General features: G+C 58.8%; 1 protein-coding gene and 1 long non-coding RNA gene across 3 annotated transcripts; one reads left to right on the top strand and one right to left on the bottom strand.

Annotated features, from left to right (window-relative positions):
* Positions 1–816: 816 nt before the first annotated feature.
* Positions 817–24877, top strand: NADK (NAD kinase). 2 transcript variants are annotated; one of them, XM_044236946.1, is made up of 12 exons: positions 817–921; positions 13479–13697; positions 15283–15366; positions 18464–18593; positions 19218–19326; positions 19484–19569; positions 20415–20517; positions 20884–21038; positions 21250–21349; positions 21430–21587; positions 22263–22345; positions 22748–23259. In XM_044236946.1, exons 1-12 carry the CDS (start codon positions 839–841, stop codon positions 22929–22931), a joined length of 1494 nt encoding a protein of 497 aa, XP_044092881.1. In that variant the 5' UTR covers positions 817–838; the 3' UTR covers positions 22932–23259. The 2 variants fall into 2 exon arrangements, with proteins under 2 accessions (XP_044092881.1, XP_044092882.1); XM_044236947.1 differs by having other exon boundaries at positions 818–921; positions 23167–24877.
* Positions 24870–25500, bottom strand: LOC122899347. Its single transcript, XR_006383105.1, has 2 exons — positions 25308–25500; positions 24870–25130 (listed from the first exon to the last, which is right to left on the bottom strand). It is a non-coding gene; the product is annotated as an uncharacterized LOC122899347 (long non-coding RNA).
* Positions 25501–27870: the final 2370 nt, after the last annotated feature.

Below are 27870 nucleotides of genomic sequence, written 5' to 3'. Positions count from 1 at the left end.
AACCGGAGTCACAAGTCACATTTCAGAAAAATGCAAAGAAACAAATACTAGTGCTGGGAAAGCTTTACCTGAGAGCCTCTGAGGCAGAACCCCCAGCCTCAGCCCAGCCCAAACCAACCTGCCTGGCATCCCCACCCCCACACCGGCCTTTGTACCTGCTGCTGGCCCTTCCCTCTCCCCAGCAGGCCTGGCTTATTCCTATTCCACCCTTGGACTCAGCCCAAGCAAAACTTCTAGGAACCTTCCGGTGCCCCAAGGAACCCCTCCCAGAACTGGCTTCCATTATTGCGGGTCAGCCCTTGAGGGGGCTGGGTGGGGCTAGGGCCTGCTGGGAGAAATTGCACAATCTGGCCAACGGAAGGAAGCCACAGCCCCTGTGTTCTCATCTCTGAAATGGGGAAGCACTCCCGTGTGAAGTCTTGAGGTCTACAGAGGACCCATCTGCACAAGTTCCCTTTACAGAAGGGCACAAAGGAAGGGGCCTGCCGTGTGACTTTGGCTATTTACCAGACTGGCTCTCCTGCCCTGGTGTCCTCTCTATAGACTTCCTGCTCCAGAAGGTTCTTCAGAGGCTCAGTCCAGTCCCTAGAACATGGTAAGTGCTGGATCAAGCATTAATTTTCTGTTAATGAACATGTGCAAAATACACAGCTCAAAAGGCTTCTCCCCCGTGGGTGTGGCTGGCTGTCACTTTCGGGAAGTGGTTGGGTTTCCAAAATAAACAGATGGGGAAGTTACAGAGCTTGAGAAATCCCCCCAAATTCCTGATACCCTTGCCCCCCTTTCTACTCACTCTTGGTGACCCCACTGCCCACTAGTCCCAGGACAGTAGTGAGACATGTCCCGTTTTGTGCCCATCTGTGTTTGGAGTCTCTGCACACAGGGCCGGAAGACCCCACCAGAGGAGACTGAGCACCTCAGGTATGTGGGCAGGGGAAACCGGCAGCCACGCTGCCGCAGAGGACTCCACTCCACACAAGGTGGGGACCCCTGCGTGTACACACGCAATAACGGTGGGCACGTGGGGAGCCAGGGAGGTCACCAAGGACCGAACGGTGCACTACCCCAGTTCTTCTACAGTGACGCCTTATTCGCAGACGCGTCCCTGGTGCCTGGCACACTGTTGGGACACCTGACTCCTGGGTGGACTGGCGGGGGGAGGCCTGGAGCTCCACCTGAAGCTGCAAAGTGGGTAACTGTGCCCTTGGTCCCCTTCCTCTCTCCTCTGTGTCCTCGGGTGGTGATGGTGAGGTGGGTGGGGGATGACGATGCCAGCAGGTCACCAAGGAGGGGCCCCTCTGACATCCCAGGCCCAGAGCCCCTGTAGTCCCCGCGGCGGGTAGGGCCCCGCCAGGCTGCTTGGGGTGGGAGAGGCCCGCGGCGCCCCGCCCCGCCCCCGCCGGCTGCCCCGCCCCCGCCGGCTGCCCCGCCCCCGCCGGCTGCCCCGCCCCCGCCGGCTATCCCGCCGGAGGGGCCGCGCTGTCGCAACTGCCCGCAACCAGTTTTAGTTCCCAAAACGGAATCTGCCTTCCGAGCAGATTCACACCCCGTCAGTGACGGCATCCTAGGCGGGTGCTGTCCCCCCTCGCGGGGGTCAGCAGCCAGCCCACCCCGCCCGCGGTGGAGGGGAGCGGGGGCGACAAGGGGGCAGGGGCAAGGGGCGCGAGTGGACGTGCTGCCAACGCGGGGGGATAAGTGGGAACCAAGGTTCTTCTTCGCGGCGGCTGCTATCGGGGTCGGGGCAGCCGATGTCTCACCGCGGGCCTCCCCCCTCCAGCCCTACGGACCCCCAGGCCGCAGCCCCCCGCCCCCAGCCCCAGGTCCTTCCTCCGCCTCCAGTCCCAGGTCCTTCCTCGCGGACCCACGTGCGAGGACGGGGCGCATGCGCCGGGGCGGACCGTGGCGCATGCGTGGGGCGGGGCGTGCGCGCGGGGCGGGGCGCTTGCGTGGGCGGGGGCGCGCGTGCGCACTGGCTGCATCGCTGCTCGGCGGGCCGGCGCCGCGGTCCCGGCGGCCGTGGGGCGGCCATGGGGCGGGGGGCGGCCGCGGCGTCGGGGCCCGGCTAACGACGGTGAGCGGCGGCGGGGCGGCGTGGCCCGCGGGCTCGGCCCAGAGAGGGGACGGCCCCGCAAGCGCCCAGGGCAGCGAACGGTGAGTGCGCGCGGCCGGCCGGCCCGGCCCTCCGCCCGCCGTCGCCGCCGTCCGGGGTCGCGGGGCGGCCCGGGGGCCTGGGAGCGCGGGGACCGGGGCCGGGGGTGGGGGGAGGCCTGCCAGCCGCCCCGGTGTGGGCCTGGGGGCGCGACGGCCGCCCTCGCCGGCCGCCTCCGGAGTCGGGTCGGCGGGCAGCCCGGAGGGTCGGGCCCTCGGGGGCCGGTGGGGTCGCCGCGCCCTCGGTGGCTGGGGGCGCCCGCCTGGCGACGGCGGCAGGGCCCGGCGCGAGCGAACGGACGCCCTGGGCCGGGATTCCGAGTAACAGGTTCCTGCCCCCCGCCCGCCGGGGCGCGCCTCGGCCCGGCACCGCGGACCTGCTCGCTCGCCTGGGCGTGCGCCCCGGGCCTGGGGGGGCAGTTGTCGCCGTCTGCGGACGACGCCCTCCGCGGACTCGCTCCCCGGAGCCCGTCCCCGTCCCCGCCGCCCTGCCGGGCCCTCGCTGTGACCTTTGCCCCCGCCGCCGGGGGAGGGTCGGGGCCGGAGCCGCGGGCACGGGTGGCGCGGGAGGGGAGCGCTCGCCGCGGCGCGGCTCTTCGCGTCCGACGTGCTCCGGCTCTCGGGCTCCTCCGGCCCCGGGCCCCGCGGGCGGCAGACGCAGGCGTTCGTGCCGGCGGTCGTGGGGTCCAGCCCGCGTCTCTAGTCCCCGGAGTCCCCGGACTTTTCTGAACGCGGACAGTCGCCGGGGCCGCTTCGGGGCGAGTCCGCCGCCGCCCTCTGCACACCTGTTGAGGACACGAGGCCCCGCCGGCCGTCCCGGCTTCGGAGGGCCCCGCGCGTCGCTCTTCCGCGAGCGTCTGCGAACCGGCCTGCGGCTGCCCGGCTGCCCTCCGAGCCCGCGGGCCCCGCTCTTCCTCCGCCGCCGGGGAGCGCGGCCGCGCGTCTGGGGCAGCCCCTTCCCGTCCCGCCTGCTCCGCTCGTGGGGTCGCCGCTCCGGTCCTGGCTCGGTGGCCGGAGAACCGCCGGAAAGGCCTCCCTCGGCTCAGACGCTGCCCGTGCGGACGCGGGGGGTCGCAGCCCTGCCGGCCCGGGCGCCGCGGCGGGGAGGAGGCGGGGAGGGGGGAGCGCGAGCTTCTGCACCCGCCCCCGCGCCCGCTAGTGAGGTCCGACCCTTCGCTGCTCCTGTCACCGAATAAGCTTTTCTTTTCCATTCAGTGTTGTCCACCGGGACACCCCGAGAGCTCTCGGTGGTGTCGCGGACGTCCCGTCGGTCGGACTCCTGCCATCGCAGTCTGTCCCCTGCCCAGCACGTGTGACTTCTAGGAAAGTTGCTGCCCAACACTTTTCTCCTAATAAAATTCCCCAGTGCCAGAGTCGTTTTTTAAAATTAGATTTGTGGGGTGCCTGGGGGCCTCAGTGGGTGAAGCCTCTGCCTTCGGCTCAGGTCATGGTCCCGGGGTCCTGGGATCGAGCCCCGCATCCGACTCTCTGCTCAGCGGGGAACCTGCCCCCCCCACCCCGCCTGCCTCTCTGCCTGCTTGTGATCTGTCAAATAAATTAAAAAAAAAAGAAAAGAAAAGACTGTTAGGGATGTGCATGAATTTAGGTGCAATTCGAATCTCTTCCCTTTCAAACAGGTAACGTACAGGAACAACCTTGTCATCACATTAGTTTTTGTGAGTAAAGATTAATAGCTTCTAGATAATGGGTATAGAAGATTTTTAAATATATTTGCCTTTTGTAGTTTTCATAGGTTTATTTATTTATTTTTTTAAATTTTATTTATTTATTTGACAGACAGAGATCACAAGTAGGCAGAGAGGCAGGCAGAGAGAGAAGGAAGCAGGCTCCCCACTGAGCAGAGAGCCGGATGCGGGGCTCGATCCCAGGACCCTGAGATCATGACCTGAGCCCAAGGCAGAGGCTTCACCCACTGAGCCACCCAGGCGCCCGATAGGTTTATTTTTTTATTGTTTTGAAATAATTATAGGTAGACAGGAAGTTGTGAAATAGTGCAGTAACCCCCTGACTTGATTTTACACACCCATAGAATAGTAGTTTTTTTGTTTGTTTGTTTTGTTTTTTAAGAGAGAGACCTTGGGGCAGCCAGCTGCAGTCCCTCGATTGCACATGAAGCTGCTGGGAACACTCCCGAGCCGTGTTTATATGGACAGGCGTTTTTATTACTCTGAGATAAAAGCCAGCTTGCAGTTGCAGGGTTCTATACTTCTCTTTTTTAAGATTTTATAAGAAATCTCCGAACTTCCAGACTGACTGCCCTTGGCATTCCGGCAGCGTGCGAGTGAGTGACGGTCTCTCTGCAGTCTGGCTCCGGCTGCTTAGCATCCCGGCAGGTGCCGTGGCACTGGTGTTTGTATCTCCTGGTGACCAGTGCCACGGAGCTTCGCATGCGTATGTGTGCACGGACTCGGCGTCATTCGTCCTTTTTGCCCATTTTCTAATTGGATTATTTTTTTACTTTTTAAACTTTCGCCTTTTGAGATTTCTCTGCGTATTCTAGATGAAAACCTTGGTTGGGTATCTCCTTTGCAAACACTTTCTCCCGCTCCGCAGCTTGTTTTGTTCTCTTCACAGGGTTTTCCCCAGAGCAAGCGCCTCACCTCAGTGAGGTCCAGCGTATTGATTCTTTTGTTACCTTTTGTGAACTGTGTATGTCATGTGGAAAAGTTCTCTCTAGTCCTGCATCAAAGGAGAAAGTTCTCCTTTGTTCGTTCTTTCTTTCTTCCTTTCCAAGATTTTATTTATTTATGTATTTGACAGGCAGAGGTCACAAGCAGGCAGAGAGAGAGGAGGAAGCAGGTTTCCCGCTGAGCAGAGAGCCCGATGTGGGGCTCAATCCCAGGACCCCAGGATCATGACCCAAGCCCAAGGCAGAGGCTTAACCTACTGAGCCACTCAGGCGCCCCTAAGATTTTATTTTTAAGTTAACCTCTCCACCCAGTGTGGGGCTTGAACTTTCAGCCCTGAGACCGCAGCTCCACCAGCCGAGGCAGCCGGGCAGCCTGCGCCTGCCTTTTCTAATAAAAGTTCTACAGGTTGGGCGCCTGGGTGGCTCAGTGGGTTAAGCCGCTGCCTTCGGCTCAGGTCATGATCTCAGGGTCCTGGGATCGAGTCGCACATCGGGCTCTCTGCTCAGCGGGGAGCCTGCTTCCTCCTCTCTCTCTGCCTGCCTCTCTGCCTGCTTGTGATCTCGCTCTGTCAAATAAATAAATAAAATCTTAAAAAAAAAAGTTCTACAGGTTGTGTTTTACACTTGGCATAACCCATCTTGATTTGTGCTTAGTTAATGTTTGTTGGAAGTGTCCAGTTCAGGTTGAAGTTCACTCTTCTTTCCCCAGCTTTACGGACAAATAACGGACGCACGTCACTGTGTGAGCCTGAGCAGACCACGTTGGTCCCCTACAAAGCGTTGTCCAAGGCTCGGCGCAGTTGAGTTGTTCAGCTGTGCCTGGAAGCTGAGACGGCAGCGCCTGCGAGCTCGGCCGCGGAGCTGGTGGCCCGGTTGAAACGCGGCTTCGCACACCGCGCGCTGCGTGTTGGGAACTCTCGTCTGTGCGTCGTGGCCTTGAACAGGGCCTTAGGAGCTCGGTCGGGCCCAGATGCCAGCTCTGCCCCATCCTAGCTGGGTGACCCTGGGCCTCCGTGTCCTAGACACGCCCATGCGCCTCATTTGAGCGCGTCAGGTGCCACGAGGTGAGCACTCGGTCGGGACCTGGCTGGGTGGGCACCGGACCTGGATGTATTTTTGCTGCTCGCCAGCCGTCCTGGTCTTGGATGAGGTCCATACTCTTGCAGGCAGCCCTGCTTCCGCTTCTCCTCCCTTCTAGGACGGACGGCAGTGCACCTGCGGCCAACAGCACAGCCCTGGCTGGGCTCCCCTCGTTGAGGTGGCAGTCACACAGCTCCCTGCGTTCACCCGTGTTTGGGTCGTAGCTAGCCTGTGGGTCACCGATCAGCCTGTCCTTCCTTTCTCAGACATCTTTGGTTCCGACCACGCTGGTTATTTCCTTTTAAAGGTTGCACTGTTAGAACTCGCCGAGTCGGCGCCTTGAACTGACGCGCCTCTTTCGTCCGTCCGTGGCAGTCAGTAGCTCCGAGTCCCATGCACGGTGAGGCGTTTCAGCGGCCTTGCGCGGAGCTGCAGGTCCGGAGAGGACTCGGCTGGCCTCGCCTCTCAGGGCAGCCGGTGAGGCTTCTGCAAGGCCTCTCGGCCCCAGCGCAGAACTGAAGCTGCCCCTCCTTTGCTGAGCTTCTGTTGGCAAAGAATGCTCGTGTGTTTGCGTGTTTGTTTTAATTCATGTTGTCAACACAAAGTAAACACACCTTCTAGAGTCAAAGTTGGAGCGCCCGGATGGCCCAGTCAGTGACTCTTGGTTTCGGCTAAGGTCACGAACTCAGGGTTGTGAGGTCAAGTACCAGGTCAGGCTCTGCCCCCACCAGGGAGTCTGTCTGAGTCTCCCTCTGAACCCCCGCCCTGCGCTCGCGTACGTGCACGTGCACGCTCTTTCTCAAATAAATAAATCTAAAGAAAAAAAACAAGAATCTCTAGAAGTAAGTTTTATTTGAGCTCACGTTAGGACGTTTGCCCTGGAAATGCATCTTCATAGGGAAGAAGGCACTCCAGGAAATGAATGATTTTTGCAGCATAATATTCTTTTTACATCTTGTCCAAGCTTAAAGGATTATAGATTAGCACGTAGGCAGGAGTCCCGAGTTTGTCGGGACGGAACGCGGGGAGTGGGAGCGCTGACGGACATCTCGAGGACGAGCGGATCTTCCTCAGGCTGCTCCTTCAGCAGGTGCGCCGTGCACGCGTGGGGGCTGTGAATCAGACTTCGGGTTTGCGTGACGTTACGTACAGTCCTGTTGACTTAACTCTGGGATGGTGTCCCGTGTGTGTCAGACCCTCAGAGGGCTTTCCTCGCGTCACAGCTGGCGTACAGCGTGGACTCCGCGGTGTTCACCGACCAAAGTGCACTCAGCGTCTGGAACCCTCCATCTGGAACCGTTCAGCATTATGACGCTACTTTATATAACGTGTAGTTATTTTTTAGAAGCTATTGATTTGTCAGAAAGAGAGAATGAGACAGAGAGGCGGAGCAGCAGGCAGAGGGAGAAGCAGGGAGCCCGATCTGGGGCTCGATCCCAGGTCCCTGGGGTCATGCATGACCTGAGCCGAAGGCAGACGCTTAACTGACTGAGCCTCCCAGGCAACCCCAGGTCCTTGTGAGGACTACGTAAATTGCGAAGGAGAAGCCCTTGGGGCGGTGCCGGGCGAAGAGAAGGTGCTCAGGCCAGTCACTGATGACGCGGCCTTTGCGCGGTGCGGTAACGAGGTCAACGCGCACGTCCCTGTTTTCACATATTGAACACAACTGTGCCATCTTGAATCTCTTACCAGTTTGTCCTGGCACTTTTTTGGGCCCCGCCCGGCCTTTCTGTCCTCCCCTCCTGGCACTTGGTGCCGCCCCAGTTGTGCCTCCTGAAGTCCTCGCCGCTCTTGCGCTCTCCGCCTCGCACTGCCCGTTTCCTCCCAGACTTCTCTCCTGACCCTTCATGCGGCTCCTACGTGGGGGCCTGCCCCAGATTCAGCCCCTGGGTCTCCTGCTCACCCCCTGGGGAGTCCATTTTGTTCTAGTTCTAGTCCATCTAGTTCCAGGGCTGTAAGCACTCACTACGTGCTGATAGAGCCCGGATCTCTGTGCCCAGACCAGCCTGTCCCCAGAGCTCTGACCTTAAACCTGCAGCTGCCTGCTCGTCTTCTCCTTGTCTGGGCCGGCAGTAGCCGTGTGAATTCGGTGAGGCTCCTTGCAGGCCGGGAGAGCCTCCGTAACACGGAGTTTCTGGAGCTTCCGTTCTCCAAAGGGGAAGGAAACAGGCCACAAATGAGGGGCATCCAGCCGGCTCAGTCGGTGGAAGGTGTGAGACTTTTATTTGTTTTTTTTTTAAGATTTTATTTATTCACTTAATAGAGAGAGAGAGCACGAATAGGCAGGGAGGCAGGCAGAGAGGGAAGCAGGCTCCCCACTGAGCACAGAGCCCGATGCCGGGCTCCATCCCAGGACCCTGAGATCATGACGGCAGCCAAAGGCAGAGGCTCAACCCACTGAGCCACCCAGACACCCTGAGAGCATGATTCTTGATCTCCAGTTGTGAGTTCCAGCCTCATGTTGGGTGTAGGGATTACTTAAAAATAAAATCTTAAAAAAAGGGGGGGGTGTGGTGCCTGAATGGCTTAGTTGATTAAGTGTGGGATTCTTGATTTCAGCTCAGGTCAGGATCTCAGGGTCATGAGACCAGGCGTTGGGCTCCATGCTGGGTATGGAGCCTGCTTGAGATTCTCCTTTTCTCTCTGCTCCTCGACCCCACGTTTGTACACACACTCTAAATGAATAAATAAATAAATGCATCTTACAAAAGAAAAGTTGAACTCCTAACTGACTGAGTTGTCCAAGCACCCTAACAATCAAGTTTGTTTGTTTGTTTGTTTAAGATTTTATTTATTTATTTGACAGATCACAAGCAGGCAGAGAGGAGGGGGGAAGCAGGCTCCCGCTGAGCAGAGAGCCTGATGCGGGGCTCCATCCCAGGACCCTGAGACCATGACCCGAGCGGAAGGCAGAGGCCTAACCCACTGAGCCACCCAGGCGCCCCTCTTAATATAATTCTTAAGGACACTTGGATTTTCTCAGTGGTCAGGGAGCGTTGGCTTCAACGTAAAGTCACCACCTACGTTAGCCCCTGACAAGAGAATCAGTCTGTCCTTTGAAGCTTTGAAGTCAGGCAATGACTTCTACTCTCTGGCTAAGACAGCCCTAGATGGCATCTTCTCCCAAAGTCAGGTGGCTTTGTCTCCATTGAAAATATGTTAAGCAAGCCACCTTCACTGGTGATCTGTGCTGGACCTTCTGGAGAACTTGACGCTGCTTCTGCATCGGCAGGAGCTTCTCTGCGTGTACTTACACATAACAGAGACGGCTTCTGTCTGTCCAGACCCTCTGCTGGCTTCCCGCTCCCCTTCTGCAGCTTCCCCCCTCTCTCCGCCTTTACAGAGTCGAGGAGAGTCAGGGATTTCCTTTGGATTAGACTATGGCTGGTTTCACTTGATCTTACCGAAAGGCCGAGGAGCGATGGACTGTGTCGCCGGCTCGATCAGCACTAAGGCTGTTTTGCTTTCTTGTCTTTGGGTGTCCACTGGAGTGACACTTCAGGAGTTTCTCCTTTGAACTAACAGCTTGGCCCACTGGGGCAAGAGGCTAGCTTTCGGCCCGTCTCGGTTTTCAGCCTTCCTCACTGCCCTGCGTCATGTCTAGCTTTGATTTAAAGGGAGAGATGTGCAGAGGGCCTGGCCGGCTGGCTCGGTCAGTAAACTGTGTGACTCTCGATCTCAGGTCACGAGTTCAGGCCCCAATTGAGCATGGAGCCTACTTTTAAAAAAACAGATCAGTGACGTGAGAGATGGGCCACTCTTCCTTCTCTTGACCGTTAGAGGCCGTTGTAAGGGTGTTGACCGGCCCAGTTTCAGTGTTTTGTCTGAGGGAGTAGGGAGGCCTGAGGACGGGGAGGGGCTGGACCAGCCGGTCTGTGGACTAGTCAGAACACACACAACGCTTAACCCGAGTTTGCTGTCTTAAATGGGCACAAGGGGGTGGCCCCAGCACAGTTCTCACCGACCACAGACCAGCGTAACAAAGACACTAGTGAAAGCTTGGAAATACTGCCAGAATTAGCGCAGTGTGATACAGACACACAGTAAGTGATGCCGGTGGAAAATGTGCTGCTAGATGCGCTTAGCACAGGACAGCCCCAGACCCTCAGTCTGTAGAAAGTGTCGTGTGTAATGCCTGTGGGTGGGTGAAGGAAGAGTTTGACTTCATGCTTTCAGACACGCCTGTCAAGCTTTTGTAGCGTGGCTTGAGGACAAGGTGATGCTCTCCGTCGAATCCCCTTGGCGCGTCTGTTGAAGATCCAGATGGGGGGTGCCGGCCGGCTTGGTTGGAAGAGCATGTGACTCCCCATCTCAGGGTTGTGGATTTGAACCCCACACTGGGTGTAGGCATCACTTTATTACAAAGAAATTTAATTTAAAAAGAAAACCTGTTGGCTGTACCTGTGGGAGGGCGGTATTCTGGAATTTGTTCTGTTTCCTTGATCTGCTTGTGTGTGTCAGTACCACGCGGTCTGGGTACGGTGGCCTGACTGTAGATCACGAAGTCAGGAAATGTTAGTCTTACTTTGTTCTTTTTCAGTTTTTTTAGCTATCCTAGGCCTAGGTCGTCCACATTTCCATGTGAGTTCTAGAATCAGTTTGTCTTTTTTTTTTTTTTTTTAAGAAAGGAGAGAGCATGGGTTGGGGGTGGTGTTGAGGCAGAGGCAGTCTCTGCTGACTCGGCACTGAGGGTGGAGCCTGGCGTGGGGTTCGGTCTCCCAACCTCCAGACCCGGGCCTGAGTCAAACCCGGGAGTTGGACGTTTCAGGCTCTGCACTCCGCACACAGCCGCGTTGGGATGCCCTCTCCCGCCGCCCCTCCTGCTTGTGCTCCCTCCCTCCCTCCCTCCGTCCCCCTCTCTCTCAAACTGAAAAAAGAGAGAGACGGACACTTAACCGACTGAGCCACCCGGTTCGTCATTTTCTGTAGAAGAGGCTGCAGGGGTTTGTGTGTGGGAATTGTGGAGAGCCCAGGTCAGTTCGAGAACTGAAATCTAACAGTGTCCGCCTCTCCGATCTGCGGACGTGCTTCTGTCTCCACGGTTTGCTTCCGTGCATCTCTGTCAGCAGCTCCCGCAGTCCCCAGTGTGCAGGTGCTGTGCTGCTCCTAGGGAGGCCCCCGATGCACGGCCCCCGTCTTGGGCGCGCCGTGTGCTGATGCCATGTGAATGCGTCGGGAAGTGGCCGCTGCGGTGGGTCTGGTTACCGTCCCATCAGCACACGGTCGGATGGTGTGTTCTTAGGGTGACAGCTCTTGTCGCAGCGACGTTCAGGTGTGTGTACAGTTTCCTAGAGCCACACGCTCTGCGCCTCAGCCACGCCTGACTTGATAACTCGAGTTAGGCTCCCTACCTGTTTTGCCAACTATTTCCTTATATAGCTTTGGTTTCGGTGCTATTGTAAATGGTATTTTTGTTTATTTATTTATTTTTCAGACTCCTCTGTTTATTTCAGAGAGAGTGTGCCCCAGCAGGGGGAGGGGCAGGGGGAGAGGGAGAGAGTGCCCAAGCAGACTCCCGCCGAGTACGCAGCCCGGTGCAGGGCTCGATCCCGGGAACCCAAGATAATGACCTGAGCAGAAACCAAGAGTCAGCTGCTTAACCGAGCTAATAAACTCACTTATTGGACATAGTCACTTTTGTAGACTTTTCCGTGTAGGAGACCATGTCATCTGACAGCACAATTTTGTAAGTAATCTCTGCACCAGTGTGGGCTTGAACTCATAATCCCAAGATCAAGACTTGAACTCACAACCCGAGGACTGAGCCAGCCGGTGCCCCAGCACTGCAGTTGGACGGTTCCTTTTTCATCCTTAAGACTTTTGTTTCGTTTTCCTGCCTTGTTCCACTGGCTTCGCCCTCGGGTACAGTACTGAGAAGGGCTGGTTGTATCAGACATGTTCTTGTAGGTTTGGGGTTTGAGTAATGACTTTTTTCGTGCTTGGTTAAAACGTCCGTGTTCCTCAAGCTGTGAGGGTCCTGGTCCACTAGGGCAGTGTTGTCCGCTCTAGCTAAAATTTAGAATCGCTTGGGAAGCTTTTTTTTTTTTTTAAGATTTATTTGAGAGCGAGTGAGTGAGATGGAGAGAACACAAGTGGGGTGAGGGGCAGAGGGAGAGGGAGAAGCAGACTCCCCACTGAGCAGGCAGCTGGATGTGTGACTTGGAGACATGGGGCTCCGCGGTGGGGCTCGATCTGAGGACCCCGGGAATTGTGACCCGAGCCGAAGGCAATGGCTTCACCTTCTGAGCACCCCCTGGGCACCCCCAGCTGGGAGCTCATAAAACGCCTGAAGCCTTCCTCCGGGCTGGGCGTGGGAATGATTTCCAGCTTCCTCTGGTAGCTGTAAGGTGCGGCCGGGGTGGGGTGCCGTCACCTTTCTCCTGCCATAGAGGCCCGGGCTTGTCTGTGGTCTCTGAGGGTCCCTTCTGCCCCCGCCGCTCCGCGCTCACCTCCTGCAGGGCCAGCATCCTCTGATACGGCCTCAGCCCCTCCTTGGGAACAGGGGTTTTCTGTGCACTCCGGTCTCTGCTGGGGCCTTCGTTTGCCTCGCTTGTCCCTGCAGTGGGGGCTGTGTGGCTGGTGTGCCTGCGGGCTCCCCCGGGTGCCACCTGCTCATGCCCGCCACAAGCCTGTGCCACCTGCTCTCCCCCTCGGGCAGGTCCGGGTGGCTCCGTAGCTGCAGGGCCCTTGCCGTGACCCTGTGGTGGCCCTTCCTGCCCTTGGAGAGTTCCCCGTTTGGTCCCTAAATCTACACTGGGTTTTCGTCACACTCTGCCCTTCTTCCATTGTTCAGTGCACTGGTTTCTGCCTCTCTTAGTCGCTGCTTCTGCCTTTCTTAAACTTACTTTATTCCTTTTCTAGCTTAATAAGAATCTCGGCTCATTACCCTTCCTTCTCGAAAACTCCAGCACACCTTAGCGGGGCGGCATAGACTTTGGTTTGCGTTCATACTCTTCGGGTCGTTTCGATGCGTTGCAGTGTTGGTTTGAGCCCCAGGAGGCTTGGGACAAAGTTGAGGCGGCTCCGGGTGGTTGCGGGATTGTTTTCTTTGTTCCTACCTTTTGGTCTTTTCCTGATTTTGTTGTGCTGTGGTTGGATGGTAAGGTTCTCTGCCTTACTAGTGTTTGGAAATTGATGTTTTCTTTGAGGCTGAAAGAGGTCAGTTTTGGCAGATGTTTTATCTACTCGTTGGCAGGGCCTAGAGTCCAGTGTGTATCCACTTGTCTGTCTTACTGAGTGAACCGTTCCGCTCTGCGGCCCCGAGGGGCGTTTAACGCGGCACAGCCCTGCGGGGCTCGCCCGGTGTCCCCGCCAGTGACTGTTCCTCTTGCCGGCGCTGGGCCTTGTCTGTGGCAGAAGTACCACAGCTGCAGCCTGCCAGCTCGCTCTTACCCTGCGGCCCTTAGGTCTTCTGGATTCACTGGAAACAGGTAGGTTCCTGAGCTCTTAACCATCTTTGGGATAGAGAGAGACTGTTCTCAAGTCCTTCGGCAGATGGGACTTCCGCCGTTTTTGTCTCCTGGTGGAACGGGTGCGTCTCTGTGTATATAGTGTTTTCTGCCTGCATATTTATTTACTTTATTTGTTTTATTAAATTAAGGCGTCCGTGTTTTCCTGATCGGAGTCCTTGCTTACCGACTGTGGCAACGGAACACGAGAAAGTCAACATGAGTAAGGCGCAGAGCGCAGATCCGGCCTCGTACCGCTGCTCCGCGTGCCATGGGGACGAGGACTGGGGGCCCAACCACCCCATCCGGGGCCGGGCCAAGTCCCGCAGCCTGTCTGCCTCGCCTGCCCTGGCGAGCACCAAAGAGTTCAGGTACAAAGCCCTCCCCCAGCCGCCACCCTCAGCGGCGCGGTGGCTCGGACTGACGGTGACGGCGTGTGTCCCAGAGCAGCTGGCGCAGCTCCCAGGGCACCCGCCCGGGACAGTGCTCCTTCCCTTCCCCTCTCGGCCCCTCTTGGACTTTGGATGTCCAAGGCGTGTGGGTGGCCCCTGAAGGCAGGGCAGCGGGACCCACGCGCTGGCGGGGCTGGCACGGGGCTGCGTGTGGCCGCAGGGGAGTTGGGCAAGCCCCGGCCCGGCCCCGCGGCGCCTGCTCTTGCAGAAGCGCTTGAGCAACAGCTGCCCACGAGGCGGCCGGCCGGGCCTGCTCTGCTGCTGGGGCCGCGGCCGCGGGGAGTTTGGGGCGGAAGCGCCAGAGCCGATGCTGCTTCTCGAGTGGGTCCGACCTCTCAGACGCGAGGGCGCTTTTGGGGGGGAAAGCGCCACCTTTTCTCAGGGCAGCGCCTTCCCTCGGGGGAGAGTGGAGCGGGGCTGGCGCACGGGCCGTTCCCTGCGTGGAAAGCTCTAGAGCGTGCGTGGGAGCGGCCGTGCTGCTGCAGCTTCCGAGCTGTGTGGGGCTCCGTGTTCCGGCCACTGTGCGGATCGGCTCACGGCCCCCCAGTTCTGAGGCCGGACAGCGGGGTGCGGTGACAGCGGGTCAGAGGGGGCCCCTGTGGGGGAGGCAGACGGACGTGTGTCCTTGAGCCCGCGGGCGAGGCCTGCCGTGAGCTGCCTTTCCTCCGGGCCTGCGCAGGGCCCACGAGCCGTAGCTTTCCCTGGACTCCAGGGTTCTCTCGAAGGTCGGGTGCCCTTTCCAAGACAGCTAGAAAATCCGTTTGGTCTGCATTGAATTCGAAGATTTTGCGGACCCCATAAGACAGTTGAAGATGACGTCTGCTCCCTTCGGCCATCTTTGCGTGTAGAACGGGACGGCGAGGCCATTGGGGTTGGACATGTTCCGTTATCCTGTCACTGCGGGGATGTCCCTGTCGCTCCCTCCTGCCTGTGCCAGGGTGGGCGTTGAGCCCTCTCGAGCAGGGAGGGGGCAGGCCAGCCAGGTGATGGTGTCCCCGTGACGAGAGCTGGCCAGAGCCGCTTTGTTTGGTGATTGGATTATGGTTGAGTCACATTTCAGTTACTGGAGAAGTTGGACTGTTGGAGTAGTAGCTTTCTTAGTGACTGTGCAACTCAGCGTGAGCACTTTTGCTAGAATTTTCATCTAGGTCATTAAGGGTTGGTCTCTCAGGGTTTGATTCCCAAGTACAGGCTGGAGGACCGGTCACCAGACAGACTTGGTCAGAGGGACTGCTCGGATTCTGAGTTCCAGGCCTGTCCCCAGAGGGAGTCTTCCCTGTTCCTGGGGTAGGGCCTGGACACCCGCCCTGGTTTGGGGACCTTTCTCTGAGGCGCGCGCTCTGACTGTTGATGCTACACAAACAGCGTGTGGGGCTCCAGGGCGGATTCTCCTGGGGCTGCCACGGGAGGCAGATGCTGGGAGGAAAGTCGTTATGATTAAAGCCTCTCTAGAGTCTGACGGTCCGTTAGCTCTGCTCACCGGCGGTGCCCTCTCCCCCCACAGGAGGACTCGCTCTCTGCATGGGCCATGCCCGGTGACCACGTTTGGACCAAAGGCCTGCGTGCTGCAGAACCCCCAGACCATCATGTGAGTGCGGGGGGGCTCCTTGGAGGCCTGTGCTGTCATGGGGTCACGGCACTGGGGAAGGTTCTGACTCCGGGTGAGAAGTGCACTTTTCTAGTCAGGGAAGCCACAGGGCAGCCGCTGGCTGCAGGGAGCATGGGCCTCTTTGCCTTCCCGCCGGCTGGGGGTCGGGCCGGTCCTGCTCCCCGGGCACCGCAGCTGGACGGACTTCACCTACTTCAGCTGCCGTCTTCAGAGTTACTGTTTCGTTTTAGCAATGAAAAGTATAGGAGGAAACAATGTTTTTCACACAGGAATAGGGTCAGACATGCTTCTCTGCTGATTTTTTTTTTTTTTTTTGAGAGAAAGGGAGAGCACAAGGTAGAGGAACAGGAGCAGGCAGGCCCCCCGCCGAGCAGGGCGCCCGATGCCGGGCTCGATCCCAGACCCTGGGATCGTGACCTGAACCGAAGGCAGAGGCTTCACCCACTGAGCCCCCTGGGCTCCCCTCCTTTAATTATTCTTAAAACAGACATCAGTCGGCTGTTTGGGGTTTCTGCGTTTACTTTTGAGAGAAGTGCCTCCTTGCCGGTGTGGCTGTTACAGGTACTCCCACGCCACCGGGGTGTCTTCGGGGGCCCCGCGGTGCCTGGATGAGAAACTATAAAAATGAAGCAATCGGGGTCATTTCTCTGGACTCAGTGACTGTCCGGCTTCTGGCGTCCGAAGAGTCACATGGTTCCAGAAGGCCGGGAGCTCCGTCAGGCCGCTGTGTGGTGGTCGGGCCGGGCTTCAGGTCCGAGGAGAACGCACTGACGTCACTTACCTGGCGTTGGTGCTTTCTGTTGAACGGTCAGAATTCCACCCCGCCCTGAGCCTTGTGCCCCTGTGGGGGCTCCAGCCCTGCAGTCTAGGCCTTTTGAGGGGCCCTCACAGGCTCCTCTCCTTCAGGGCAAGCTTTGAGGATCCCACATTTTGCAGAGGGGTGAGAGCCGCGGGCTCAGGTGTGCCTCCTCGACTGACTTGTCTGGGGTCCCAGGAGGCAGGCCTGGCAGTGGGGACCCCTGGCCTCGGGTCATGGGCTGAACCGGTTCCAGGTGGCTGGTGCAGTGCTGCCACCTCCAGACTCCCCAGGCGAGTGCCGTGTAAACTGGGGTTTCCTGTAACCAGGAAACCCAGTGACAAGGCTGTCCCACCTCTTACGGGCGCAGGAATGAAGTCTTAGTGTCTCTGTCAGATCCAGGTGCTGTCTGCGGCTGCTGGTTACTGCAAAGCTCGGGGCAGGTCCTGTTCAGACGAGGCCCCTCTAGTACCCTATGGCCCGCCCTGCCCTGCAGCCACATTGGTAACCTGGCCCCCCCCAACGCCCCCAAACCCAGAGCCCCAGCAGCCTGCTGCTGTGCCAAGCCCTGCCATCTCCCGTGCCCATGCCTTCCTGTTTGCTCTGGCCCAGCCTGGCTCTCCCTTGGCCTTTCACCAGCTGCCCAAGGGCCCCTCCCTGCACTTCCTGGTCTTGGCAGACCTATTCTCTCCTTGTCACTCTGCTCGGCCTAAGTGCCACCATGAGTGGCCTCTCGCCGTCCCGCCGTGATTAGCCATCCTGTACTCTCAGCTGAGCCACAGTCCCTTTGTGGGGGGCGGGGGTGTCGGCCTTGGGAGCCTCCGGTGGCTTAGACGGGCTGGTTCCGCGGGTGCTCCAGGCAGAATGGCAGATGCCCCGAAGGGTCTCTGGCGCTACCCGTTGGAGCTGAGGAAGGAACCGCCTCGTCTGCCCTTTCCAGCCCCTGTGCCCGACACTTCAGCTGGGGCTGCTGTCTCTGGACGACAGGGCTCCTTTTCTCCACCTTGGACCTGCCCCTTTCCAGCCCTGCACCTGGCTGAGGCTCTGAGTGTCCTGACATAACTTGTCTCATGCTCGAAAGTAAGATAGGCTAGAGATCTCAGAGAACTTCTGCGTCCTGTCTGAAATCTCACCGCGAATGCGTGTGTGTTTTCTTTTATGTTGAAATGTGTGGAGTCGCCACATGTCGTTGCCTTTGGCTTACTAGGCAGTGGTTCCAGTAGGTCACCTGTTAGCTCACAGGCGTCCTCTCTCTCCCGTCCGGCACGCACGACCTGTATGCCGGGGAAGGGTCACATCCCCACCTTGTCGTGACCCAGCGGGAGGCTGATCACAGTTGACGCCCAGGCCTCTGCAGGACACGCTGTGGTCGCTTTGCCTGGGCACCGTGTCGGGGTGAGACCCTCAGACACAGGCCCTGCACGCCTGGGTCAGCACAAAGGGGCTTCGACCCAGGCAGGGGTCCGTGAGCTGCCCACGTGGCTCCTGAGCCCCACAGCCAAGCACAGGGATGACGTTTGGGGAGTGCACACCCCTCCACCTGATGAAGCGCTGACAGCTCCTCCCACTGGGCCAAGCCGGTTCCACAGCCCAGCTCAGACTCCGCCGTGGCTGGCCTGTGGCACCGCAGCCGGTCCTGAACAGCCGAGCGCAGCCAGCGAGTTCAGTGAAGGGCACGGCACCTGGCGGCCGGCCTCTCTGCTGTTGAAGGGGATCTCAGGACTTTTTGTTTTAAATAGGTGATTGGCCAAGAGGATCATGTAAACGGTAAAGAGACTGAGTACGGTGTGTGCTTGTTTTAATTTTAGGGAGTTTTCTTGCATAGTGCCTTTCGAAAGTCAACTTTAGGGTTGTTTCACTTTCAGTTCTGAGTTTACAGAAATTAAGTTTATAGTGCAGGTGCTCAGGAGAGTTTTGGGGGGCTGGTGTGCCCTACACTTCCGCTGTTAGCAAAGTGGGACCCAAACGCTGTGACCGAAGCCGCTGCGCCGCCCTGGTGAGCCAGCACGTGACCTGGGCAGACGATGACGCTCACGCAGGGCCTCGTGCTGGCTCCTCGTGCAGAAACGCCTGGCCAGGGTGAGTGACGCTCACTGATGGAGGACATCGGGCACCACGCCTCTGTGCTCGTGGTTTGGATCATGGTTTGGGTCGTGGTTTTGCAGGTTTTAGTGGGGCTTGCGCACGGTCTAAGGCCTGGGAGAAAGGCCTCCGAGGATGTGCTGTGCCTGTCCTCCCAGGGGACGCGCTCCCAGCGTGGACACTCCTCTCCCCTCGCAGGCACATCCAGGACCCTGCCAGCCAGCGGCTGACATGGAACAAGTCCCCGAAGAGTGTTCTCGTCGTCAAGAAGATCCGGGATGCCAGCCTGCTGCAGCCCTTCAAGGAGCTGTGCGTGTATCTGATGGAGGCGAGTGAGCCTGCTTGGGGGGTGGCGACCCAGAGCCCCCTTGGCGCCCCTACTGCGTCTGCGCCAGCCAGACTCTGCTCTGGCGCTCCGTGGGCTCCGTGCTCTTCTGGGCCAGGGGGTGGGGGTGGCATGGAGCTGGCCGACTAGCCAGGTTCTGGCTTTGTGATCCCAGAGCTGACCAAGTCAGGAAGCCCATTTCAGGGGCACCTGGGACCATGATTCCGTGATTGCAGGGTCCTGGGATTGAGCCCTGCATCGGGCTCCCTCCTCAGCGGGAAGCCTGCTTCTCCCTCCCCCACTCCCCCTGCTTGTGTTCCCTCTCTTACTGTGTGTCTCTGTCAAATAAATAAGTAAAATCTTTAAAAAAAAAAAAAAAAAAAAAGGCAGCAGCAGCAGCAGCCGCCGCCCATTTCAGGCAAGTGAGTTCTGTAACGGAGGGTCACAGGGCCTCCAGGATAGAAATCTGCATGAGCAGGTTGAAAGCAATCTGCCCTCTGGGCCTGAGGAATGCGTTTCCTCCTCCTTGTAAAGTCCTGAGGCTCAAGAGGAAGCTTCCCAGAAGACCAGCCTGATCTGAACCGGGTCTTGGTGGTGGGGCTGACGGGCTTGTTGTCTCCCTTTCAGGAGAACAACATGATTGTGTATGTGGAGAAGAAAGTTCTGGAAGACCCTGCCATAGTGAACGATGACCACTTCGGACCAGTCAAGAAGAAGTTCTGCACCTTCCGAGAAGGTGAGTTTGCCTCCGGCTCTGTCACTTCCGAAGGTGTTTGCACCCCTGCCCCAGACCTGGCAGAAGCTTCTAGCGCTCCTGCCTCATCGTGGGCATAGTGCCCTGTGGCACCAAGGGCTGCCGAGACACCTTTTGTTGTGTTTGTTGTGTTTTCTAGATTATGATGACATTTCCAATCAGATCGATTTCATCATATGCCTGGGAGGGGATGGGACCCTGCTCTACGCGTCCTCACTGTTCCCGGTGAGCTGTGCGGGGTTCCGGCCTCAGCGCCACATGAGGAGGCAGTTTCCCAGGGAGGCTTTCCACCCCTTCTTAGACCTCGTGGCTTGATGCCTCGGGGACGCCGAGTTCTTCGTTCTTCTTACTCTGATACGGAGCTTTTAGTTTGGTTATTGGGCTGTAGAGCAGGTCTGCAAACAGTGCCAGGTGTCTCATCTGCCCTGTCTGGGTCTCCGTCCTCACCAGGAGTGCCGCCAACACTGGAGCCCGGGCTGGGCAGCAGGACTGGCTGGGAAGAAGGGGGGCAGTGTTGGAGCAACGGGCCCGGGGGCTGCTGCTGACCCACAGACACGTGGCACCCATGAGGAGAAGCGCCTCATGGCCTAGGGGATGGGGCCCACAGCAAGATGAAGGCGGTGGCCCCAGGCTGACCCTCCAGGGTACCTGGGAGGCCCGTGGATGCTCCAGAGGATGGGGGTCTGCCTGGAAGCACACTGGGGTTGCCCAGAGCCCACCTTCACTCTGCAGGGGGAGGCTCTGGCGTGGTGGCTTGTGTCCTTGCCTGACCGGCTCTCTCTCGTCTCCACGGCCAGCAGGCGGGTCGGTCCCGTTGCGTTGGCTTCTCATGAGCTCCGCATCAGCTTTGCATCCGCTCCTTCCGGCCTCCCTGTCTGCTGGCTGACCTCTTCCTGTGCGGTCGCTTGGGATCAGCCTGCTGGCCGCCTCCCGCCCCCCCCGGCCTTGCACTCGTGTGCCTGTCCATTCCCGGGAACAGTCAGGCTGGGGTGGTCCATCAGGGCTGGGGCCGCGTGGGGTGGCTCTTGAGTGGATCGGCCGGCTGACTGGCCTGCCTCATTGGCTCACAGGGCAGCGTGCCTCCAGTCATGGCGTTCCACCTGGGTTCCCTAGGCTTCCTGACCCCCTTCAACTTTGAGAACTTTCAGTCCCAAGTTACTCAGGTGATACAGGGTAAGTCGGAATGTTCTGGAACTCACAAGGAGTTCTGAACATGGGATTGTCTCCTCACTTGGTCTTTGGATTTTTTAATGATATGAAGAGCAATATTTAAGTGTTTGAAGATTCAGAGATTTAAGATTTTCGAACACTTCCAATACTGTTTTCCTCACACTGAGAAGTTGGAGGGGGTCCCTGGCGGAAGCGGCCGTGTGTGCTGGTCGGTAGCCGTGGATTGGCCTTTACGGAAGGCTCGGGTTCTGCCCTCAGTTTGGGAGAAGAAGGGTGGTCTCTGGTCGGGCAGGGGTGTCATTGCCTCCTGCAGGCCGCCACTGCCCGTTCCCCACCAACCTCCCTGGCTGTCACCCTGCTGGCCCCCAGGGAACGCGGCTGTTGTTCTTCGGAGCCGACTGAAGGTCAGAGTCGTGAAGGAGCTCAGAGGGAAGAAGATGGCGGTGCCCAACGGGGTCAGCGAGAACAGCGTGCTGCCCGCGGACCTGGACGCGGAGGTCGGGAAGCAGGTCATGCAGTACCAGGTCTGTGGACGTGGGCCCTGCCCCGGCTCCAGGTCCTGCCCTGCCCGTGCTACGGCCTCACGAAGGGGCACAGGGTGGTGGGACTCATGTGGGTTCCCTTGACCTCAGGACTTCCCAGAGAGCCCAGAAACAGTGCAGGTGCCTATGGGGCCGGCCACCTAGGACAGCCCTGCCCGGCCCCTGCCTGTGTGCAGTGACTTTGTGCCTCCAGGTCCTGAACGAGGTGGTGATTGACAGAGGCCCCTCCTCATACCTGTCCAACGTGGATGTCTACCTGGACGGGCACCTCATCACCACGGTGCAGGGTGACGGTAGGTAGCCACCTGGGGTCCCACGGCAGTGGGGGTTGGGAACAGGACCACAGAGAGTGACCCTGCGGCCTGTCCACCAGGGGTGATCGTCTCCACCCCGACGGGCAGCACAGCGTATGCGGCCGCCGCCGGGGCCTCCATGATCCACCCCAACGTGCCGGCCATCATGATCACGCCCATCTGCCCCCACTCGCTGTCGTTCCGGCCTATCGTGGTCCCCGCGGGGGTCGAGCTGAAGGTCAGAGTCCACCTCTCCCCTCTATGGTTCAGACTGTTGCCTGGGGCCTGCCACACTGACCACCCCCTTTGCCCCCAGCTGTGACTCCAGCACCCGCTGGATTGTGGGCCCACCTTGCTGGTGCCAGAAGGGGCTTCACTCTCTCCCTTGTCTGTCTGGCCAGGTGCAGCACTGAGAGCTGGGCCAGCCCCTCCAGCAGGCTGTGGGCCCTTGGGGGGAGGGGCTGGTCCCCACTGGTTGAGGGCAGGTGAGCGGCACGTGGTCCTGGCGTACCCGGTGCCCGCCGCTGCTCCTCCGTCTCTGTTCTTTGCCTGCCTCGCGCTCCCCACTTTGGTCCACCCTGGGCTGGCGTGTCCCTGGCTGTGAGCCCTGGTAGGCAAGGCCACATCTGCAGGTCACAGGGAGAGAGGACTAGAGCCAGACTCTGGATGGTGTCCCTGGCCCTGGGTGGGTGGTCGGCAACTGGGCTTGATGGCTGCCTGTCTTATTCCCGGGATTGGGGTCAGTGCGACAAAAGTAGGAGACCTTCATGGCCTGGATCTGCCCTTCGTGTAGAGTAGGTGGTAGGGATACCTTCAAGAGTCCTCCTGCCCGGTGCTGCCCCCCCCCCGGGCGGGGATCCAAGGGGCTCAGCTGCACTCACGAGCCCACATCTGCCCTGCTTGCCCCCTCCAGATCATGCTGTCGCCAGAAGCAAGGAACACTGCATGGGTGTCCTTTGACGGACGAAAGAGACAGGAGATCCGCCATGGGGACAGGTGTGTGAGCCCTGGGGCTGGATCGAGGAGTAGGAATGAGGGGCGGACTCAGGCCCTACCTGCCGCCTTCATACCCTTGTTGCGGTTGGCTTGTGCAGGCCCTAAGACAGAGCCCTGGCCCTGAGAGCTGGCGGGGAGACGAGGGCCTGTCGGGCAGCTGGTCTCCCACACGGGTTGAAGCGTGTTGGCCCGTGTTCTGCGCTGACCTTGAGGGCAACAGATCCACAGCCCCTCACTCCGGCCTGCCCTGGTGCCCCGCCAGCTGCACCTGTCCTTAGGATGGGGCACAGGCCCCAGCCGTGCAGCCAGTGGCGGGAGCAGAGCTGAGATGGTCCCCAGCTGGGCCGGGGTGGGTGTGGCCGTGGGGAGGGGCTCATCTGTGCCATGTCTCCCACTCCTCAGCATCAGCATCACTACCTCTTGCTACCCTCTTCCCTCCATCTGCGTCCGAGACCCCGTGAGCGACTGGTTCGAGAGCCTGGCGCAGTGTCTCCACTGGAACGTGCGGAAGAAGCAGGCGCACTTCGCGGAGGAGGAGGAGGGGGAGGGGGAGGGGGAGGGGGAGGAGGAAGAGGGGGAGGGCTAGGCCTGCGCTTCTGCTGTCCACACTAGGGACCCCAGAGACCCGAAGCTGCTCCGCTGCCTCGTGCCCACCTGCCCTCCAGCAGCAGGCTGACCTGAGCCCCGAGCAGACATCAGAAGTCCCAGCACTTTCTTTTGTAGCCGGGGTGGGGGGGAAGAGCCAGGGATCTGCCTTTTGTCGACCAGATCAGCCATTTTTAACATTTTAAACCTGACTTCTTTTTGCATTTCTAAACAAGAAAAGTGAGTGCTGGTGAGGCTCAGAAGTCCGCACCAGGGCCGCGTGTGCCGTGCTGTCCCTCAGAGCCTGGTCCCAGGGCAGGATGCCGAGGGGAGTGTGCTCTTCCGTGATTCCTCGTCAGACTCGTGCTTCAGGCAGCCGTTGAAGTTCAGAGGGCATCAGAACGGCTTGATCTGTCTTTCCACGTCGAAAATAAATGTCTTGTAGCCAAAAATCTTCCTTTAGCTACCACGATTTTCCCCTTAAATCCTGCACCTTTTCCCCTAAAAGGACTGGAAGGGGAGGCTTCTGTAGAGAGCAGTTTGGTGTTTGATTGGCTGATGCGTGGAGGGTCCCCTCCTTCCTGCCCCGCACCTGCCCCGCACCTGCACCTCCTCTGGGCGCACCTTCCTGCCTTGGTCTCCAGGCCCTCCCCTCCCCCACTGCTGTGGCCTGCGAGCCCTGCCCAGCGAGCCCCGCTGGGCCCAGCGGTGGCCCGGTGGGAGGTTAGACCCATGCACATTCCTCACCAAGCAGGGGCGGCTCCCTCTGCACCCTGGAAGGTATTTTAAGTCCTATGTACACTTTGTAGAGATCATTTTAAGCTTTTTGAACTGCTTATGTACAGCTTTTATTGTACACCGAAGAGGGAGGGAGCGGGCTTTGTTATGAAATGGAGCTTGCTCCAATGTTTACACGCGTTCTGTGTGCTGGGACCACTCTGTTCAGTGTGCTCACCGTGGGGGTGACGGCCCACGGGGAGAGGGTGCTTCTCGGTTAGTAAGCCGTGGTACTTGCCACTGCAGCTGGAAGATGGGGACGCATTGCTTAGTGAGGAAAGAGGTGGTTGGGTCGTTTTGTGTTGGTTCTGCTCTTGCTTCTCCCCGTGGGCCTTCGGCTCGCAAGGAAGCTCCCATCATTCCAGTGGTCACTCCACTGCCCGCTGGCTGCATAGGGCGTGGGCACGTGTGCTTGCCACATGGGACCCCGAGCCTGTGTTGTCTCGTGGGAGCCGTGGCTCAGTGCATGTGGCTTTGGCCCCTGGTTATTGTTTCCTGACAGACGTCCTACATTTGGGCATCTGTTTCTGAGTAACTGGTATCTCTTAGAGCTGCAATTTTTATCTATTGAATTGGCAAGAATAGAAGGGACAGAAACTGCCCTTTTTTCTTGGGCCCGCTTCTGGGGTGACAGGGATGGTCATGTGCTTTGTCTTGTGGGAGGGTCACATGCCTCATTCTTGGGCTGATAGAAAGGCTGGGGGCCCGCGCGGGCAGCCACCCTCAGCCAGGGGCCTCCGTAGAGCAGGCTCTGCGGTCTGAGCGTGGCCTCCTACATCCATGCTTCGGGGCTTCTGGCCCTCAGGTGGTTCTTGGCTGATGGCCTGGGGTTGGAAAGGGAGGGGCCCGCATGGCCATCCAGCAGGGGCGGGATGCGGTTAGAGGGTTGCTGCCCAGCCTCCCTTGGGCTGAGAGGGACCCAAACCAAAACTCCCAGCTTTAGGTCCAAAAGACAGTGGCATCTGGGATTTGGGTCACTGGTTTAGACAAAAAAAAAGTATTAACCAAGTCCAAAAGCAGCATGATTTGGAATGATCTAGAAAACGTCGGATTTTTTGAAGTAAATTCTTAATGTTTCATATTATTAATATCTTGAATATTTGTTAGATGTCGTTGAAAGCCTTATTACAATATTTTCAGATCCTTTCAATAAACAGACTTGTTTAAAAACTTGGATTGGCAACTTTATTTGGTTCTTTGTAACCAACACAGAGATGCTTAGAGAGGCAGGCCAGGCTTCTAGAGTCTGTGGACACCGAGTGCGCTGTTGGGATGTGTGGGCAGAGGGGGTCTTGCCCAGGCAGCCGCCATCTTGAATCCCATCCCAGGTGCCCCCGTCAGCCTTGTCATTGGCACCGGTAGGCCTGGGGCTCAGCACCTGTTCTGCCCAGAAGGGGTGTCGAACTGGGTGTCACCACCTGTCCTGAAGGGGAGAGCAGAGGCTTGGGTGAGGGAGCGGGCTTGAGCCTACAGAAAGGACATGCTCCCAGGTAAATCAGAGGACTGGCCCAAGGGGACCCCCAGAGGCTCCGAAGTCCTCCCCACAGCTCCATCCAGGCCTGTTGGGGTCAGGGAGCCGGGGCCAGGCTCTGGCACATACTCTTCTCTCTCCTCCCTCTCCACATGGTCTTGACTAGGTGTCGGTGAACATGGGGGAAGGCTTTGCCAGGAGCCCAGCTGAGCACTGCAGACAGGCAGGAGGACACGGAAGCCCTGTATGCTGGGACACCGGGCGCCCCCAGCCATCTGCAGAGGCCTGTGGGGAAGGGGAGAAGCAGCTGAGCTCTCCCCCAGCCTCCCAGGCCAGTCCTAGAGCATCAGCCTCCCGGGGCCGTATGTGGCCTTGGCCTGCCCTGACTGGGACCCCCTGCTCTCCTGGTGCACATGTGGGAGCAAGTCACCTTGCTGCTCAGGTGTCCCAGTGGCCAGGAGGCCTCTGCAGTCTGTGGGCTGGCCTGCTGGGAAATACAGGCACCTGTGGTCAGTTTGCACAGGTGCCACAGGCAGCAGGGTGGGGCAGGCACCCGAACTCAACCCCGACATCCAGAGGTTCTCAAGATTCGAGCTGGCAGCGTGTGCGGATCCCAGGCTAGGCTTTGTCCCCTCTGGTGGCAGAAGGCTCACTTTGAGGGCGAGGGCCAGAATCAGATGGCTAGAGGGGCTGGCTCAGTGTTGGGCACTGCCTTTAACCACAAGGCCACGTGTCTCAATAACGGCTGTTGACCTGTGAGCCTTGGACTTTCCTGCCTTGGGGAAAGGAAGAGGGAGAGCACAGAGGTCAAGGGTCTCAGGCCGCCCCAAGCTTCCAGGCTTCAGGGCAGTAGCCTTGCAACCCTTTCTGGCCTTTTCTGGCTAAATTGGAGCAGCACAGGGCCAGACCCCAACCCAGGCCTCTGCCGAGTTCCCCACCTGGCTGGCCTCCCTCCCATCTCAGGCCATGCCACTGGCCGCGTCACAGCAATGCTGTCCCCAAAAGCAGTAGCTCCCCTCCTGCCCCGTGTTACCTGACCTGGAAGCCACTAGATATCAGGAACCAGCTAGTCTGCCTGGGGGTGAAGGGGACCCAGAGTGAAGGATCAGTTGGAGGAGCACAGAGAGAACGGGGCGGGGCGGGCGGTGGTGGTGAGAGGGACATGGGAGAAGGCGGGAACTGCACAGTGACCACGTGATCAGCCACTTACGGCACATTTCTCCTTCAGAAAGATCCAGGCCAGAGGTTGGGTGGTTTTCAGAATCATGAAAACACTGAGGATTTGGTGGGAAGGAGTGAAGTGGGGCTGAGGTTGGGGTGGGGCAGAGGAAAGAGAGGGATGGCAGGGTATGTCCCAAGCCACCTGCAGACCCGCTGGCCAGTGCCCCTCCCACAGGTGGCCTGCATCAGCTGTGGCCCTCCCATGCTGCTCCTCCCACAGAGGCCCCCAGTCAAGGCTGGTCTCCTCCCCAGCAGCACAGAGGACAAAGGCAGGAGTTGACCTCAGCCCAGGGCTTCCTGTGAGCACAGTGAGGTCAGGCGTGGCCCCTTGCTCACCAGCACTGCTCCCCAGACACGGGCCTGAGATAGCAAAGGGGCTGCTCCCTAATCCTGTGGTTTTGCTTCCATAACTTTTAGCCCCATGGTGCCCAGAGGCTGAATCCCAGGGACAGAGGCTGCAAGTGCCTCCACCAGGGTCAGACCAAGGGGTCACACTGTAGGGTGTGGGGTAGGGGTACCCAAAGGGTTCCCAGGAAGGGCTCATGTCTCTGGTTTAGGGACGGGAGCTGTTGTTGCAAACCAGCTGCTTGTCGGTGCTTCCTGACAACTTTGTCGGTGGGCCTGGTGGCATAGAAAAGGGGGCCGCCGCCTCCTTCCCACCCAACAGAACTTGATCCAGGCCCCATTCTCTGGGCTTTGGGGGCTCCTGGGCCCCCATCCAGACTTCTCCGCTGTCCTCCCTGTTGCCTGGGAATGGGGCTCCTCTGGGCCTGTAGACCCCATCATCCCACCCGGGTGGGGCCATCAGACTAGGACCCACACACAGATGAAGCCTGATGAGAGGGGTGAGGGCCAGGAAGCCAGGAGCTGCACACACAGCAGCTCAGCCATCTGGGAGGGACCCGTGAACTTGCCATGGACGCTTCCCTTCCTGCTTTCCAGATCACCTTTTAAACGTCATCCAAACCCTAAAGGAAGAGATCGTTGTCAGAAGGGGACCCAGAGGTCAGAAGTCCCGTGTCTTGCAGGGAGGCAGGGCTTGGGCAGAGGGCCTGGCACCCCAGCTAGAGCTTCACAGGCAGGCTTCAGGGGAGTCTCCGCCTCAGAGTCTTTGTTGGTCAGGTCTCCTCCTTCACAGGGACTGCACCCTGACCGACTCGTGTCTACACCAGCATCTATGCTGCAGCCTTGGGTGTGCAGATGAGCAGAGGCAGTATTTAAACGACCCCACTTGAAACCCAGCAGAGTATGGAGAATCCTGGCCAGTCTATATGCTTTCGCCCAAAATTCTGCTTCCTGGAATCCAGTCAAAGGAAGAAGTAGGAACTCCAGCGAGTTCAGATAAAAACACCTGTGTGGGAACCATCACGAACAACTCAAACGACCCCCTGGTGAAACCTCTGAGGCCACCTTAGCGGGCAGCAGTGTTTCCTTTGAGTGTTTAGAGACAAGAACCTTCGGCAGGCAGAGA

This window comes from Neovison vison, chromosome 2 (assembly GCF_020171115.1).
Source record: "Neovison vison isolate M4711 chromosome 2, ASM_NN_V1, whole genome shotgun sequence".
In the NCBI taxonomy this organism is placed as follows: Eukaryota; Metazoa; Chordata; class Mammalia; order Carnivora; family Mustelidae; genus Neogale; species Neogale vison.
Note: the sequence above shows the minus strand (reverse complement) of the source record. Positions and strands in the feature narration are given on the sequence as shown.

Bases quoted from the DNA above. Each gene is read 5' to 3' on its own strand.
- NADK (XM_044236946.1), top strand. From the start codon at position 839: ATGTCCCGTTTTGTGCCCATCTGTGTTTGGAGTCTCTGCACACAGGGC. The intron at 19,327-19,483 runs GTGAGTTTGCCT...TGTGTTTTCTAG, and splicing joins GTTCTGCACCTTCCGAGAAG to ATTATGATGACATTTCCAAT. The intron at 19,570-20,414 runs GTGAGCTGTGCG...ATTGGCTCACAG, and splicing joins ACGCGTCCTCACTGTTCCCG to GGCAGCGTGCCTCCAGTCAT.